Here is a 19,250-nt window from a genome sequence, read left to right as displayed (position 1 = left end):
CTCAGGCTTCTTTCAAAGTTGCCATGCCAGCTAACTCCCTTTTTCTGCTATAGATCTACCTTCTACCCTCAGGCTGGCTAGGTTCCCCCACAGAAAGTCTTCAGTCCTATCAAGACAGCCTGTAGTGATACACTCTCTTCCTTTTGGCCTCCAATAACTTCTCCTTTCCAGCGTTCCTCAGAGTCTGTGTCGGTGACTGATTGGCAGCTGATAGCCCTGGGTTCTCAATCATGTTTTGTGGTTCCAATATACGCTCATCCATTTCTTTTTGAATAATCTCTCTGCAAATAAAACCTCTTCACATTATACTTTAAAATGTGCAGTCCGTTTTTTGTCAATATTTTTATAATAACAATACTTATTATTGCTTTCCTCAAGTGTATGTGTGTTGGAACAGGTGGGGATGGTAGGTAGAGGTGGAAATGTGGTTTTGCATATTCAGGAAAAGAGTTTTATGTTTAAGGTATCCAATAACCTGAATAAAAGTGCCAAACTCTGAAGTGACACCTTGGCAGAAGCATCAGTGAAAATAGTGAGAAGGCACTTGGATATCCCTGAAAATATGCTTTCATATGGTGATCAATTGATGAGTCACAGTGAGTTATTAATTTTTTAAAAATTTACCCCAACATTAACTACACCTGTCCTGGGTGGGACTCCCAGTTGCTTTTTGTTTCTTTACAAGTTGCCAATAAAACCTGTTTTCTGTTATTATCTAAAGGTGATATTGTCCCTCCTCAATAAAGAATTCTATTCTACATATCTTAATTGAATTACAAAACCCAGTCAAACTTCTTCAAAACATAGTCTAAAACTTTCAGGAGTATTATTAAATGACCCAAAAATGATATAATTTGCTAATCTTTTATTTTCCTTGATTCTATGGTACCTTGAGTAGTGCTCACTTTATTTGTAAATGTAGACTCCAAGGGAATAAAATAAATTGTACTTTGTTGCCATTGGTCACAATCTTAGTGGATTACTCATTGACTCTTGGCTACTGTGTTTATCCTTATAATATCTAATAAAGAATAGACATCTACATACTACATTTATTCTTCTCTTCAATAAGCTTCTGTGAGAACTAATTAAATAATAGATGTCATGATAGGCACTGAAGAATCATAAATGAATAAGACATATTTTTCCCAAATACTTAAGTGAAGCTTGATGGGCTATGAAAATGAACTTCATTAAAGGGTAAGTCCCTTTCCACTCCTGTTATGGAGGAATAGGAAGAATTGCTTTATCTTCATTGTGAGCTTTTCAAAGTGACTGTTATGGGAGTAGTTCCAAGAGTATCACAGAGGCTGTGCATTGGTCCTGCTTCTACATTCTGACAATTCTCTTTCAGTATTAATATTTATAATGTTATCACATTTGCAAAATTCATCTCTAGCGTGGCAAGTTCAGACAAGATGAACTACATAAAGTTTATAGGTTTGATTTTCATTTTGGTGTAAGGAAGATATACATCACAGAAAAGTCCTTATGTGTGAGCCAAGGAAGGCATATGACCAGTACAAGCTGTTAAAATAACTGCAATAGATACTTGATGTCATGCACCCTAATTATCTTGATATTGAAATCATTTTTCTACATTTTGAATGTATCTCTTTGAAGCAATAGTACCATTTCATCATTCCCCAACTGAATAAACTTTAATAGGGAGGTGTCATGTGCCAGGAAACTAGGAACTCTTGCCTTTAAGTCACTATTTAATTCATGACTTTGCTATTACTCTGGTCTCCTTGCCTTTTCTCCTGGAACTCCATTTCATTAATAATAGAAAAGTCTCTAGTCTTAAGACACTTCATTTTTATGCATCAAAGTTTTCTTGGCTGGCATTTGTTGCTATTCCTTCCCCAGCTGTTTCTATTTAGGATACCATTGTGCTTTGAAAAGATATATTTTTAAGAAGTGATAAAGGAGCATTTTTTTAAATTCCATATTAGGAGGCATATTTAGTTTCTATGCAGTTTCTGAAGACCAAATAATAGATTTTCAAAGTAATTATTATTTTAAGTAGTGCCTATAGGTTGCTCACTTTCCCCTTTAGATAGAAGAGACAGAAGAAATTGAAGTGCTGACCCTCTTGGGGAGTTACGTCCCACATGGCATGTTGTTTGTAGTGCTGACAGAGCCCTGCATATGTACAGCACTAAACAGTGCTAATCAGACATGTGTTCATATGTTCCATAAATAAATAAGCAAGTAAATATTAATAAGGAGCAGCCCTGGACTTTAATTGTGAATGAAAGCAAGAAGGTGATGCTCATTCTCAAAAGAAAAATATATTAAGATCTTCAGTTCAGTTCAGTTCAGTCGCTCAGTCATGTCCGACTCTTTGCGACCCCATGAACCACAGCACGCCAGGCCTCCCTGTCCATAACCAGCTCCCTGAGTCCACCCAAACCCATCTCCATTGAGTCGGTGATGCCATCCAACCATCTCATCCTCTGTCGTCCCCTTCTCCTCCTGCCTTCAATCCTTCCCAGCATCAGGGTCTTTTCAAATGAGTCAGCTCTTTGCATCAGGTGGCCAAAGTATTGGAGTTTCAGCTTCAACATCAGTCCTTCCAATGAACACCCAGGACTGATCTCCTTTAGCATGGACTGGTTGGATCTCCTTGTAGTCCAAGGTGCTCTCAAGAGTCTTCTCCAACACCACAGTTCAAAAGCATCAATTCTTCAGTGCTCAGCTTTCTTTATAGCCCAACTCTCTCATCCATACATGACCACTGGAAAAACCATAGCCTTGACTAGACGGACCTTTGTTGGCAAAGTAATGTCTCTGCTTTTTAATACGCTATCTAGGTTGGTCATAACTTTCCTTCCAAGGAGTAAGAGTCTTTTAATTTCATGGCTGCAATCACCATCTGCAGTGATTTGGGAGCCCAGAAAAATAAAGTCAGCCACTGTTTTTTACTGTTTCCCCATCTATTTGCCATGAAGTGATAGGACCGGATGCCATGATCTTAGTTTTCTGAATGTTGAATTTTAAGCCAACTTTTTCATGCTCCTCTTTCACTTTCATCAAAAGGCTCTTTAGTTCTTCTTTGCTTTCTGCCATAAGGGTGGCGTCATCTGCGAATCTGAGGTTATTGATATTTCTCCCAGCAATCTTGATTCCAGCTTGTGCTTCCTCCAGCCCAGGGTTTCTCATGATGTACTCTGCATATAAGTTAAATAAGCAGGGTGACGATATACAGCCTTGACGTACTCCTTTTCCTATTGGAACCAGTCTGTACTTATAATTCAAACAAACAGTTATTTCTCCTCTTTTTGAGAAGCAGAAGTGTTGCTATTCACCACTTCACATAAGAGAGTACCATTTTTGAACTGTTGAGATCTTGGATTACTTAGAGAATGATTTAAAAGCTCTTTTGAGAGATTCAATGGATTTTAATGATGTCTGTGTTATCTTTTCTTTGAGGAACAGGGATGTATATCAGAAAATTAGATTAATCACTCCACGGAAATTGCTTTCTTATTTTATTTTATATACTAGCATATTTTATATACTACCATTCTCATTAAAAATATTTAAGCTTGTCCTGAGTATATAGTATACCCCTGGGGGGAGCTACAGAAAAGTGCCATGGTTTGAGTGCCAAATGAATGCTTTTACTCTCAAAGACTTTATAGAAGGGGGTACCCTTCTCTTGACATACATTGCACAGAAACCAATCTTTACTTATTTAAGAATTCAAGCAAAATAAAAAGACAACACAGATACAAAAATGTGTCTAGTTAGGTTTTCAATTTTATAAATGATAGAAGTGAATAAGTAAAATGTCAAGCATTTTGTTAAAAATAGTTGCTAAATTTAAGTATTGTAAATAATATTAAATATTATCAGTTAAAACCTAAACTTCTTTCAAAAGCAACAGACATATTTTCTTTTTTAGAGCAGGGAGACAAAGCTTGGTTTTTTTGTTTTTTCTTCTCAATCTGGTTCTTAAATTAACTTGGCTATGGAAATCAAACTCTTTTAAGCTGTTATAAATAATTAACTGAAAAATAATGTTCTGAATTTTTTGAAAGCACGCTTTTTTTCAAACTTTAGTGCTTTAATTTCAGGACAGTACTCTTTAAAGTGAGAAGTCAAATGCATCTTTAAAAAGCCAAGAATATGACTTTCTCTCTCTCATTAATATGTTCTTGGTATTGGAAAAATATCTTATTTTAGGTAACTTCTTACTAATGGCCTCTATGAAGCTTCCAGCCATTTACATTCTTCCCATGTGTCCATGTCAGTGCTTATCTGCCATATGAGTCAACTGTTATTTACAAAGATAGTGATTTTTTTAATTGAAAAATATATGTATCTTTGAGAATTTACATTTTGGAGTATGCTAATTTTTCTTATGGGAATGCATTAGTTTTATATTTTAAGGAAAAAATCCTTTATAAATTGGAAAAGTATTTAGTGATCAATTGAGTAATGGCTACAACTCAATGTTCCAGATTGTCACAGTAAGTGACTAGAAAATAAGATCGTGCTTTCTTTTATTGCCCAATTCATATAGCTTGAACCTCTACCATTTTAGTCACTGGAAGTAAGACTTCTGAGAGTTTTCCCAGGTCCTGCCTCACATCTGCTCAGAATTACACTGCTGTCTCAGCCAATGGCTCTGCTCCTGAGACTTCTAAACATATAGGCTCAGCAACTTTGTCCTTAATAACCACAACTATCACTGCTGTCATTCTCCTATCCAAGTACTAACCAGGCGGGATCCTGCTTATCTGAGATTAGCAATCAGGTATGTTCAAGGGGGTATGGCCATAGACACTGCTGCCATTTTAACCTCACACAGCCTGACCCTCACTCTCCTCCATCTGAAAAATGAGATAGATCCCTGATAACTCTCTACAGCACAAGCAAGACCAGGTTAAAATGTTAACTAGAGCTTATGAAAGGTTTGGGCATGGTGGAAAGAAAGTATGGTAAAGACAATCATTTACTATTGCTATAAAAGTGGTTACTTTTAGTGTAGACAGGACTTCAGAATCTCTTATTGGTCCAGCTTTAGGCTGACTGATGTCTCACCAGGAATGTCCCAGCATATCCATCTCTCAGAGCTTTTTCTAAGTCCCTCAGCCCAAAGTGAAGGTGTCATTCACCTCAATCTGAGGTCCTAAGTCCTCATTTCTTGCCTCATATTGGAGCTCATTCAAGATATTTGACAATGAGACCTACTATCTTCAGGGAAAAGTCTACACCTATCTGCAAAGCTATGATCTTGCCTTAGGAGCCATCAAAAGACCCTGAAACACCATAACCTAACAGATTTTTCTCCTTTGAGTAATGTTTCATTTACATGCAGTTATCCAGGTGAGTGTCTACTGTCTTTACTCAGTCCATTTCCTCTCTGTAGTATTACTATGAGGTTGAGGAAGAACTGGGCCTGTAAGACCTTCCTTCCATCCTCTTTCTCCTTGCTTTGTATTTCAAATACTCGGAGAATGAGACAGACAATGCTCAAATATGAATATGCACTCATTAATACTTATAATATGGCTCAAATCTAGTTTGTGAAAAGAAATGTTTTCTAAAAACACAATTTCTGAAAACTCTTCTTAAAAATTCCCCCATTTTCATGATTAAATCTTAACTTTCCATTCTGAAGCACTTGCATTATAGCTATTTCACTGAGTTCAGGTTTTTCTTCCAAACAATGGGCTGGTATTTTTCTGTTTTTTTTTTTTGAAACAAAGTAACAGGCGTCCTCAAGGACTCCACCTAAGAATGTAGGACTGTAGATCAATGAGACAGAACAGAAAGTCCAGAGATAAACCCACGCACTATGGTCAGCGATCCAGAACAAAGGAGGCAAGACTATATAGTAGGGAAAAGACAGTCTCTTCAGTTAGTGATCCTAGGAAAACTGGACAACTAAATGTAAAAAAAATGGAATTACAACACTCCATAAAACTATACACAAAAATAAATTCAAAATGGGTTGAACACCTAAATATAAGGCTGGATATTATAAAAATTCTAGAGGAAAATATAGGCAGAACACTCTCTGACATAAATCTCAACAAGATCTTTTTTGCCCACTTCCTAGAGTAACGAAAATAAAAACAAAAGCAAACAAATGGGACCTAATCAAACTTAAAAGATTCTGAATAGCAAAAGGAACCATAAACAAAACGAAAAGAAAAAAAGGAACCATAAACAAAACAAAAAGAAAACCCACAGAATGGGAGAAAACATCTACAAATGAAGTGACTGACAAGGGATTAATCTCCAAAATGTATAAACAGCTCACATGGCTCAATATAAAAAAAGAAAAAGAAAAACAACCCAATCAAAAAAAGGGCAGAAGATCTAAATTCACATTTCTCCAAAGAAGACGTATAGATAGCCAAAAAACACAAGAAAAGATGCTCAACATTACTCACAATTAGAGAAATGCAAACTAAGATTACAGTTAGGTATCACCTCACACCAATCAGAATGGCCATCATCAAAAAATCTACAAACAGGAAATACTGGAGAGGGTGTAGAGAAAAGGGAACCCTTTTACATTGTTGGTGGGAAGTAAATTGGTACAGTCACCACAGAGAACAGCATGGAAGTTCCTTAAAAAACTAAAAATAGAGCTACCATATGATCTAGCAATCTCACTCCTGTGCATGTATCTGGATACAACCATAATGTGTTTGAAAAGATACATGCAAACCTAACATTCACTGCAGCACTATTCACGATAGCCAGGACATGAAAGCAATGTTAATGTCCATCGACGGAGGAATGGATAAAGGATTTGGTACATATACACAATGGAATACTACTCAGCCATAAAAAGAATGAAATAACATTATGGCAACATGGATGGACCTAGAGACTGTCATAGTGAGAGAAGTCAGACAGAGAAGGGCAAATATCATATGACATAGCTTATATGTAGAGTCTAAAAAATGGTACAAATGACTTTATAAAACAGAAATAGAATTACAGATGTTGAAAGCAATCTTACGGTTATAGGAGGAAAAGGGAGGAGGAATAAACTGGAAGATTAGGATTGACATATACACAGTATTATTATATAAAAAAGATAAGTAAGAAGAACCTACTGTATAGCACAGGGAACTCTATCTACTCAATACTATATAATGACTTATATGAGAAGAGAGTCTAAAAAGACTGGGTATGTGTATATGTATATGTATAACTGAGTCACTTTTCTGTACAAGAGAAAGTACACAACGTTGTAAATCAACTATACTCCAATTTTTTAAAAAAGGGAATTTCCTGGTGGCCCAGGGGTAAGAGCTCCACTCTCTCACTGCCGAAGGCCCGAGTTCAATCCTGGTTGGAGAGCTAAGAGTCTATAAGCTGCTCATAACCTTAGCACTTTTGGGGTCTTGTAGGGATTATTAACAGCAGAGGCAGCAATGTGAGGAGGAGGCCACCAAATTTAAAAAAATCTCAGGTTTTTAGAATCTAGAATATTCTGTAAGAAACTGTCTCAAATTGAATGGCTACCTTAGAACAAGTTTTTATACTCACAGGTTTCAGCTGGGTGAGTCTGCTCTGAGCTGCAGGCTGCAAGGTGAGTTCATAACTGCTCCCTGCATCTCATTCTGGAGCCTAGGCCAGAGTTCAGTTCCGGCAGATTCCAGAGCTCAAAGGGCTACCTCGAGTGCATAAGTACATTCCAAGTTTCTGCCTGAGAAACATCAGTCAAAGGAAGACACGGCTAAGTCCAACGTCAAGTAGAAGTTCACTTAGCCTTCTCCTCCACAAAGCTGTGGCAAAGGTGTGGGTGCATAATTCTGTTATAGAGGAGAAAATAATTCAATGTCCTTTTCTGGACCACTACAGACTCTAGTTCTCTAATGACTCTGTGTCAAACCGGGCTTCATATCCTCATTATTTATAACCATGTGATTGTTTCTCTACTTAAATCGATCTTTCCAGTATATAAAAAAATGTAAACTTTTTACTAAGATCAATAAATCCATCCTGGTTACTTTTATAGAACATTTTATGTCTATTATTTGCTGCTTCTCTACCCTCTAGAGCTATCTTTCATCTACCTGTAACTTCTCTGGATATAGAAACTATTTTTAGGCTCATGGTTTTGTGCAGGCTATTTCTTCTTTCAGAAATTTATTTTATTTACCCTGTATTTATTAAATGCCTATGACATGCCAGGCACCTAGCTATATTAGAGATACACTGGAGAACAAAATAGAATTTGTCCCTTCCCCTCATAGAGCTTACAGAAGAGTGGGGGAAATCTTTGCTGCAATGAACATGCAGTCATCTTTCAGGGTGCAGTTTGGATCACCTATGCCTTTCTCTGCTTTTCCCAGGGGGAATTAATTTCTTGCCTTTTAACGTCTCTATACCACTTTGCATCAGAGCAACTACGTTTTATTTTTACATACAAATGCGTTTAATTTGTAAAAATTATACAAACTTAGCGATCTTTCCCCCTTTTTCCTCCTTTCTATTCCCTGACCGGGGAAGTTTGGGGAAAAGAACCCCTCCTCTTCCCTCCAAAACAACTACGTAATCTACTGAGGACATTTTGATAGGTGACAGTAGGAAAAATACCAAGATAGAATGGTGTGTAACTGGAGGTGCTGAATCTAGGAGAAGAGTGGGAGAGCATGGGACCTTTCTCCCTGGCCTGGGAAGGGGAGGAAGAGAAGTGATCTGTGCATCCCAGGAGCAGAGAGGACTCGTGTACTCCTTCTGCTGGTATCCGGAGCATGATGGAGTCGGTAATCATAACAGAAGCGATGATAATGAAAAGGAGAGCAATTAACTGTTACTGAATTCTTATAAGATATCAGGTATTGTTCCTAACATTTTATATTAAATTACCTCATTTTGCCCTTATAGCAACTCTGTGAGGTAGATTTTATATAAATATATATAATATATTATAAATATAAATATATATTTATATACTTATATAAATATATATTATCAGTTCAGTTCAGTCTCTCAGTCATGTCTGACTCTTTGCGACCCCATGAACTGCAGCACGCCAGGCCTTCCTGTCCATCACCAACTCCCAGAGTCCACCCAAACCCATGTCCATCAAGTCAGCAATGCCATCCAACCATCTCATCCTCTGTCGTTCCCTTCTCCTTCTGCCTTCAATTTTCCCAGCATCAGGGTCTTTCCAATGAGTCAGCTCTTTGCATCAGGCGGCCAAAGTATTGGAGTTTTGGCTTCAACATCAGTCCTTCCAAAGAACACCCAGGACTGATCTCCTTTAGGATGGACTGGTTGGATCTCCTTGTAGTCCAAGGGACTCTCAAGAGTCTTCTCCAACACCACAGTTCAAAAGCATTGATTCTTCTGAGCTCAGCTTTCTTTATAGTCCAACTCTCACATCCATACATGACCACTGGAAAAACGATAGCCTTGACTAGACGGACCTTTGTTGGCAAAGTAATGTCTCTGCTTTTTAATATGCTGTCTAGGTTGGTCATAACTATATATATGTACATATATAGTATGTATGTATGTATGTGTATATATATATATATATATATACTCTACAGATGAAAATCTGAAGTTTAGGAAATTGAAAACATTCTGCTTGAGGTCACACAGGGCATGCCCAGGATGTGGGTTCAAGTGACGCCAAAGTCAGTCTTATGAAGCAATGCATGATTCTGCCTCTTTCCAGTGAGGCCCTTGAGGCTGGCTGCCTGGGGAGCTGGGAGCAGAGAAAGCCATGTAAAAGCTTCTTGTTTGTCCTGCAAGACACACAGGTGGTCAAAGGCCCCTGAGCTGAGGAGTTCCATAGCCAAGGGGCAAGACCTCCTTTTCCTTCCCATTCCAAAGAAGCAGGTAAGAGGATACAGGATAAAGTATTAAGAATTATCAAGATCAAATTTTCTGCTGGCCTGGAAGATGGGGGTTTGGTGTTAAAAAAATCAAGTATAATTATAGAAAATAATAAATGTAATTCTTGTGCATGTGAGTTTGTAAGATGAGATTTATATCCATTACATGGATAAGCTCTATTCTTCTTCTTCTCACTTTGCATTATAATTAGAACCTTTCCTGTAGATTATGAAACACTAGAATTTAGGAAATTTCTGTTTATTGACGTTGTTACCTGTATATAGCAGAGTGTTAGGCATATGCTGGTTGAATGGATTATTGACATGCCCTTGATAAAATGTTTCCATTATTCAATTTTCCCCAGTAAATTCTGTTCCCTTACAGTGTTAAAGTCTTTGTTGTGACTATAAATTCAGTTAACATGAACAGGTAATATTTCAAATGTCTGTGCTCTTAAAAGTATTTTTTTACCCCTTTAGTCTCATTTCTTACATTTAAGATAATGCTTTGAGAATAAATCAGAGACTGTAAGATGAAAACATTTTAGACAAAAATGCTCATTAGCCACACTATGAAATTTCTAAGGGCAAAGGGTACTTCCACAACGTAATGACAATCGCTGCAGAATTTATCAAGAAAACAACGTTGATGAATAGGAAGAGGAAATACATTCTCAGTAGAGGAATGATGCCAGAGACAGCCTGCAACAAATGACTCAGAAGAGGAGGTCCTGCTACTGTCAAGGGCCAAGAAGCCAAGTTCTGTCAGCAGAGAGGAAAATCAGCCAAAGAATCGAGCATGAAGCAACTTCATGTAGACCGTGCTATTGTTGGTATCTGTGATGATAACAGCTGCCCGGGTAGTGTGCTGCCCTTCTTACTCACTTCCTTCCTATTCCTCCACATGTTTGTGGTTCCTGAGCTGCGTCCTTTGAGCTTGCCAATTCTACAGTCCCACTAATCTCAAATAGAATTTTTTTTTCTCTTGGGTAAAAAAATCAACCTCTACAGCTTTCATTTGAATTCAGGGAGAATAACTATGTCAGTAATGCCAAAGTACATGCATAAACTTACAAATCTCGAAACTGTGAGATATTTGAGGAAAAGTGTAGAGTCATAGTTTTATTTCTTCATTGACTCACAGACCATCCAGTCACCATCTATTATTTACTACATTGTTGGGCTGTGCTCTAGGTCCTGGAAATCACAGATTAGGTGGGGAGACAGTCATGTGAAGAAATTCTATGTGTGCTAGAATAGAAGCATTGTACACTTCCACAAGAACACAGAGGGAGAAGGCAGTGTAGAAAACAGACAAGGGTTTCTACAGAAGCCAACTTTTGAGCTAGACCTCAAAAACATGCTAAAAGAAGTTACCTACTGATTCTGAGAGATAAAAGCACCCAGGGATAAAAGAACAGGATTTTCAATGACCCAGAACCATGAAAGAATATGATGTATTCATGTACCAGAAAGTAATTCCATGTGGATGATGTGAGAGTGAGGTGTGAGAAGAGAAGATTGGGAGTGAAGGCAGGGGAAGGAAAGAAGGCTGTGAGTGGCTTTGAATGCTGTGCTTAACAATTTAGAGATTGTTGAAGACTTGACTGATGGAGTTAGGTTTTGACAGCAGTTAGTTCGTCTGTTGGCTGGTTGGGGACTGATGTGAACAGACCATATCTCTCCACTGATGGCAAAATGATCTAAAACTAGGGTAAGTCCAGTCCAGATTCAATGCATGATACAGGGTACTTGGGGCTGGTGCATCGGGATGACCAGGAGGGATGGGATGGGGAGGGAGGTCGGAGGGGGGTTCTGGAAGGGGAACAAATGTACACCCATGGTGGATTCATGTCAATGTATGGCAAAACAAATACAATATTGTACAGTTAAAAAATAGATAAATAAACTAATTAAAGAACAAAAATAAAATAAAATAAGCAAATAATAATAAAAAAATAAAATAAAACTAGGGTAAGGACAGTTGAATCCTGCAGGGACACCACCAGACAGGGTGCGGTACTGGCCCCAGTTTCTACTGTATAGATTTGCACATGACGGTTATCCATAAATGCTTGTGACTTACTGGGCTTTGGTATATATGTAAAGATGATATTTGATTCTATAACTGGAATAAAGAAAGGTGAGTTGAGGTGGAGTATAAATCTTGGCACTCACTCAGGTACTCGAAATTCTTAATTATGCCTCTGCTCACGATTACATGGACAGAGTTATCCTTCAGGTTCTTGTGAGACATGAGTAATAGTTATAATATGTCAATGTGTCTCTGACCCGCTCCTCCCATAGTATATGGGGGAGTGTTTTAGTTCAAGAGAAAAAGGGAAGCACAGAGGAACTGAGAATAAGTGCTTGTTAGCTTTCCTCATAGGTTTAATCTACTGCCTCAAAGTCTCCCAACAGGAGGCTCAGTGGTAAAGAATCTGCCTGCAATGCAGGAGACTATTCGCAGGAGACATGGATTCAATCCCTGGGTTGGGAAGACCCCCTGGAGGAGGAAATGGCAACCCATTCCAGTAGTCTTACCTGGAGAATCCCATAGACAGAGGAGCCTTCAGGGCTACAGTCCATGGGGTCACAAAGAGACGGACACAACTGAACCGAATGAGCACAGCACAGGATTGCTTCAAAATCAGTCAGCGCGGCACCGTGGTTCAGAGCAAACCTTGGAGTCTTATTCTGACTCTACGCTGGGTTCAATCCCTGGGTTGGGAAGATTCCCCTGGAGAAGGGAAAGGCTACCCACTCCAGTATTCTGGCCTGGAGAATTCCATGGACAGTAGAGTCTATGGGGTCACAAAGAGTCAGACATGACTGAGCGACTTTCACTTTCACTTTTCACTTTCTGACTCTACCCATTAACAGCTGTGGGACCCATGGCAGGTAAGGTGACATCTCAACCCAATTTCTCATCTCTAAACCACACAGAGCAACTCCTACATTGAGAGTAGTAAGAATCAAATGAAGTGATGTATGGAAAGTGCTCAGCACAATGCCTATCATAGGAATCAGAAACAAAATTAGTGTTCGTCAGAGACTTCTCATATAGGATCTCTTTGGATCTGAAACCCATTGGTCCCAGTTTTTTCTTTTTAAACACGCCTTTTTTATTTTGCCTATTCCCATAGGCAGTGTGTCCTGTTCACTTCATAATCACATCATAAACCTCTGACACTCTACTCCCATGCTTGCTGCAAGGACCCACCAGTCTCCTTTCTCTTTTCTGAGCAGCACCTCTTGTCTGCTTTTTTGTTTCCATTTTGATGCCTTGGTGTCTGTCTGTAGACAGCTTATCATGCCTAAACAGTGTTTTTTGACCTGTGAAATCGCACATTAACAATTCATATGACTCTATCTCTCACGCTTGCTCTGAAGAACTTGCTCAGGGTTTAAGAAAATCTGGGATCTCCTTTAACTTTTTCAAAGTTGACTCAGTCACAAAAATTGGAAAAAAACTGAAAGCCACTAGACATAGAAGAACACCTAGACGTAAATACTCAATCCTTTCACAGCCAAATATTATTTCTTACACTAGAAAATCTGAGTTTAGAATGACAATGTTGGAAACATTTGGCTTGTGATAGCTCAACAAAGATTATTTATGTTCAAATTTGCAATCAAGAATTACCTTTAATTCTCTAGGCTTTTCCCAAATACAGCTACCCCTGCTTTTCAAAAGTTTGTATTATACCACTTTACTTTTATGCAAACCTACATTAATGTCCATTTTTGCCTTTACAGAAAAGGCAAGGTGAAAATGGCGCTCAGTGTCCATTTTGTGGCCATTGCATGGGGAGCGCACACCCAAAGCGATGAAGACTGGTCCTGCCAAGCTCCTTCCCCAGGAACAACATTTAGCATCTCAAATCCCAGCTGCCTTCACTTTGAACTGTGTCTTTGAGCCTCTGTGCTTTATCTTCATTTATTTTGTGCATCCGTTAGCAAGATGTACCTTAAGGTAATTTCTTCTTCACTTACACAATTTTGGCTTATGAAAGGCTTCATAGGAACAATCTACTTCTGATATGGGATGGGGAACCTATAACCAAGAAATAACTACCACCCATTGGAGCTAAGTTTTGCGTTAATTATAAGTTAGCATATAAAAGATGAGAGTTTTGAATTAGAAATCTAGGTTAAAGGATCATGCCTATTCTGGCATCATTTTTTTTAGTTATCTGTTAACTTACTGTCTCTCAGTTCTTCCACAGGGGCAATCAACAAATCTTTATTTTCCTTTGTTTATAGGAAAGTGTGTGCTAAGTCGCCTCAGTCGTGTCCAACTCTTTGCGACCCCATGGACTGTAGCCTGCCAGGTTCCTCTGTCCATGGGATTCTTCAGGCAAAAATACTGGAGTGGGTTGCCATGCCCCACTCAGGGGATCTTTGTGATCCAGGGATTGAACCTGTGTCCCTTATGTCTCCTGCACTGGAAGGCGGGTTCCTTACCACTATCGCCATCTGAAGGAAAGTAGTGAGGATGAATAAAGTAATAGATATGAGAATAATCTGTGCTCTTTGGAGGACATGTACTTTTTAAAGTCAGGGTATTATTATTGGCAGCGATGAGAGCACTAAAGCAGGAAGAGGCATACTAGTTAGCTCCTATCCTGAACTGCTATGAGCTTCGATAGGCTCCCATACATTTCACTGTCACAGCCATAAAGCTGACAGGAAGGCCCTCAGTTATGTGATCGGGGTGCAAAGGGTGATGTTATTATTGAGGGACTACATGGACAATGTCACGGGTAAGCATATGCTGTAGATAAAGACCTCGAAAAACATTTTAGGTTTTCATTGCCATTCTTTAGGTTCTCAATGTTATTCCTAACAAGGACAGACTGCCAGAAAGTACAATCTGAGGCATTTTGTACCTCAATTAAAAATAGAAAACATAGTGTAAGATGTGTATGTGGGCAGAATGAATTGCCAGAACTGGCAGGACCTGTTCCTCCCTTCCTTCCTTTGTAATCTGATCTTTAGTATCTTTTCTCTTGCTTGATGGCACAAATCTAAATTCTTTGTATCTAATAGGGTCTTGAAATTCTGGACTTTGGGTCACTTTATAAGAAGTCATCTGGGTTTTAGTTTTTTTCATGGCCTAGTTCAGTAAATATCACAACAATCAATAGTATAAATATATTTAAGCTTTGTGTTAAAATTCTTGTTTTGCTTTGCAAGCCCAATATTATCTTGTAGCAGGTGCAGATACTGTGTTTTCTGAGTTCTTAATGAACCTAAATCCCTAGTGGAGATATTTTTCATTCCCTGGATTCCATTGTTCTGATAATGATGCTTATAAAATGCAGACAGATACTTCTCCAGATTGCATGACCAAGCATGTATTTCAAGAAAGGTCAATGTTCATCAGGAAATGGGAAACTGCCTATGATTTTTGTAGGTGTTCTATGTGGATATCTTTGAATAAATCAGCTAAGTAAAAGCCACTTTATTTATTGCAATCCTCTGGCATTACTGCAGCTCATAGAAAGTGTGTCACACTGTGAAATTGTTATGTGCCCTTTTCTGTGTTCCTGAAGTCACTTGATTTTTAAAACATAGTTTAAAATGATAATTGCTAGAAATGGGCACGATCAGGAAAGGGTTCCAGGGCAGCTTTGCAAATAAATACAGACCATTTATAAGCACACTTTTATAAACCTATTTCCCAGATCTATTTAAAAGATATCTGGGTGAGAGAAAAAAATTAAGCTGGTATTTTCCACTGTTCATCTAGTCTGAATCATAATTTTCCAGAAGCAAGTATCTTCTTGCAAATAACAGAGTGGTGTCTTGATACCTCCATCTCTCTCTCTCTCTGTTTCTCTTTGCTATTGATGGAAGTAATGACATGGGTGTGGAATCTCTGAGGCCAATGATTGTTGTTAATACAGTCACCTTCGACACACCTTGTAAACTGCTAGACACAGTGCAAGGTCCTGTCTTTACCACTTTCTCTGGAAGGTTTAGGGAGTTGCGTATCTAAAATAAATACACACATAATAAGCTCCTCCTAATTATTCATGAGAAGTTTGTAGGAACTGTTAGACTCTGAGGGAGGAGCTGGATTGCTGCTGATCTGTATCTCCATCCTGATCATGCTCCAGAGCAACATCTCATGTTTCCCACTGCTGCTGGATATTTTATTGTGAATGCCTCTTTGTTGCCTAAAACTCTACATGGCTAAGGGTTAACTCTTAATTTGGTTCATGTGTTTATTCTTTACTTCACTCAATCAACTGACAAAATCAAAGTTTTTTTCCTCCCTCTCTACCTCTCTGTCCTTCTTTTCTTTAATCCATTTGTGCATTTATCCGAGCAGTATATATTGTGCCCTTTATGCAGATCTCTGAGGTATCAAAGAGAAAGCACTCAGTTCTCTGTCTTCCCTCTTTACTGACGGAACTGTTTAAGGGCATCCTACCTAAATCTTTGTTTTCAGTCTCCCTTCTCTTTTTCGCCTCCTCTTTCCACCAACCCCCTAGTCATCCTACACATTGTTACCAAATCAATCATTTGAAAAACTTTCCTTTGACTATGTTACTGCTTGGTTTTAAAACACCTTCACTGTTATTTATTTTCTACAGGAAAATGGACAGTGGTTGAAGGGAAGAAGTGGGGAGAAGCACTTCTTTTCCCCTCACCCTCAAGCCCGCCTGCCATGTCTTTTTAATGAATTTCCTATTAATCTTCTTCGTAAGCTCTCTACCCGGCAGCCCATGTATTTAATCACTGCCTTCTGAAAAAGCCATGAGTTGTCTTCATGCTGTTTAGCCCATCTTTTCCTTGAAAAATCACCCCCCCAAAACATTCTACCAGTACCAATTCTACTTTGTTCTTCAAGATCTGATTTATAACACAGGTCATTCACAAAGCTTTCCTTGATCCTCCAGGCCAGGGATTGACAATTATTTTTTTCTGTTAAGTGCCAGATAGTATTAATAAATATTCCAGGCTTTCTGGGCCATACAATCTCTGTAGCAACCATTCAACTCTGCTGCTGTATCATGAAAGCAGAAATAGACAAAATGTCAAGGAATGAGTGTAACTGTGTTCCAACAGAACTGTGGACACGGAAATTTTCAGCTGTCATGATACATTGTTCTTCCTTTGAATTTTGTTCCATCATTTAAAAATACAGAAAGCAGTCTTAGCTTATGAGCCATATAAAAACAGGTGGCAGGTGACTTTGGTCTATGGGCTGTAGTTTGTAGATTCTTGCTCTGAGCAGAGGATTCTTTCTCATATAATTCCTAATGCTAAGTTGTCCCTTAGATATAAGGAGATCAAGCCAGTCAGTCCTAAAGGAAATCAACCCTGAATATTCATTGGAAGGACTGATGCTGAAGCTGAAACTCCAATACTTTCCCCACCTGATGCAAAGAGCTGACTCTTTGGAAAAGACCCTGCTGCTGGGAAAGATTGTGGGCAGGAGGAGAAGGGGATGACAGGATGAGATGGCTGCATGGCATCACTAACTCTATGGACATGAGTTTTGAGCAGTCTCTGGGAGATAGTGAAGGACTGCAGTGTTTCATGGGGTTGCAAAAAGTCAAGCACAACTTAGCAACTGAACAACAAGTTGTTTGACGCGCAGTGCACTTTTTCTATACTGACGTGTCCTGCATTTTAATTATGTGTCGAGCCTCTTGATGAAAGTGAAAGAGGAGAGTGAAAAAGTTGGCTTAAAGCTCAATGTTCAGAAAACTAAGATCATGGCATCTGGTCCCATCACTTCATGGGAAATAGATGGGGAAACAGTGGAAACAGTGTCAGACTTTATTTTTTTGAGCTCCAAAATCACTGCTCTATGCCACAGTATCTTTGAAACAATAAAGCAAAGTGCAATGAAACAAGGAAAAAAAAAAAAAAAGAACAAAATCACTGCTGATGGTGATTGCAGCTATGAAATTAAAAGACACTTACTCCTTGGAAGGAAGGTTATGGCCAACCTAGATAGCATATTTAAAAGCAGAGACATTACTTTGCCAACAAAGGTCCATCTAGGCAAGGCTATGGTTTTTCCAGTGGTCATGTATGGATGTGAGAGTTGAGCTATAAAGAAAGCTGAGCAGCGAAGAATTGATGTTTTTGAACTGTGGTATTGGAGGAGACTCTTGAGAGTCCCTTGGACTGCAAGGAGATCCAACCAGTCCATGCTAAAGGAGATCAGTCCTGGGTGTTCATTGGAAGGACTGATGTTGAAGCTGAAACTCCAATACTTTGGCCACCTCATGCGAAGAGTTGACTCATTGGAAAAGACCTTAATGCTGAGAAGGATTGGGGGCAGGAGGAGAAGGGGACGACAGAGGATGAGTTGGTTGGTTTGCATCACTGACTCGATGGACGTGGGTTTGGGTAAGCTCCGGGAGTTGGTGATGGACAGGGAGGCCTGGTGTGCTGCAATTCATGGGGTCGCAAAGAGTCGGACACGACTGAGTGACTGAACTGAACTGATTAACTTTAATCAGACAAGACTCCGTGGAAGCGGGGGTTTTATTTCATAGATCTTCCTATATATTCAGCATCTATGACAATATAATATAATTAGTGCTTCATGAAAATATTATGACATAAGTGATTCAATCAAGATTTGTTAGATGTGTCTTTCTGCCTCTACTTGGTCAAAGTAAATGGGAAGTAGCATTTTTTTTTTTTACGATAATTTGTTGCAGAATTATTATCTCCTTTGATGGGCCATATGCAAACCTAAAATACTGCTTGTTATTATAGGAATAAATATGACTTAAGTTTATTTTTTGCCTTATAATCAGGATAGCATTAATATGAAAGTATTCGGTTCCTTGGCAAATAAATTAGGAAAATAACACGACAAAATTATAACAGCAATAGAAACTTGTAAAAATGTGTTTTTAGCACCAAGACAGTGAAGGTATCCTCTTTTAAGACCCCTGAGGCCACCTGGAAATCAGGACAATTCCTGCTCCCATGGGTGCATGAGTTATGGGTGGTACTGACACACTGCAGTGTCTGTTGTCTTCTCCAGGCTCATTGGATGGCAGAGGTGAGGCCTCGGAATAAGTCACGGGTGTCATGGTCTTTACAAATAATGCCAGCCTTAAAATTAAGAAACAATTGAATAAAAAATTATTTTATTTAATACCATTAGGTTAACTAGCAAGGTAGGTATTTACAGGTGTAAAAAGATGCCACAAAGGAAGAAAATCCAGGCGTTTCTTCCTTCCATTAGTTTTATGATCCTCAGTCTCAAAACAGTACTACAAATACTCTTATAAGTAGTTGTGGAGATAGAATGAGCTCTGCAGTTCTTTTGGTTTTTATGTTTGTTGCTAGCTTTTCAGGCCAGCTGGCTAAGCAGGGACTATTTCTAGCCTAAAGGAAGCTCTAAGGAAGACCTTGTGATTTAGTTGCTAAGTAAGTATTTCT

General features: G+C 38.7%; 1 protein-coding gene and 1 long non-coding RNA gene across 3 annotated transcripts in view; one reads left to right on the top strand and one right to left on the bottom strand.

The window, feature by feature from the left end:
* The window catches only part of LOC145511176 (uncharacterized), a 73,781-nt gene extending 61,167 nt beyond the window's left edge, over positions 1-12,614 (bottom strand). The window contains exon 1 of the long non-coding RNA XR_014057591.1: positions 12,369-12,614. This is a non-coding gene — a long non-coding RNA (uncharacterized LOC145511176). The remainder of the gene's footprint in view (positions 1-12,368) is intronic.
* The window catches only part of LOC145511171 (uncharacterized), an 89,624-nt gene continuing 82,850 nt past the window's right edge, over positions 12,477-19,250 (top strand). For both annotated transcript variants that reach the window (XR_014057586.1, XM_081503982.1), the window contains exons 1-2: positions 12,477-12,725; positions 13,584-13,800. Coding sequence is in view for 1 of the 2 variants with exons in the window: in XM_081503982.1 (XP_081360108.1) it covers positions 13,789-13,800 (12 nt within the window). In the remaining variant the exon portion in view is untranslated. The remainder of the gene's footprint in view (positions 12,726-13,583; positions 13,801-19,250) is intronic.

This window comes from Giraffa tippelskirchi, chromosome 6 (assembly GCF_054371585.1).
Source record: "Giraffa tippelskirchi isolate mGirTip1 chromosome 6, T2T-mGirTip1v1.2.pri, whole genome shotgun sequence".
In the NCBI taxonomy this organism is placed as follows: Eukaryota; Metazoa; Chordata; class Mammalia; order Artiodactyla; family Giraffidae; genus Giraffa; species Giraffa tippelskirchi.
The sequence above is the reverse complement of the archived record's forward strand: the minus strand, read 5'-3'. Positions and strand labels throughout refer to the sequence as shown.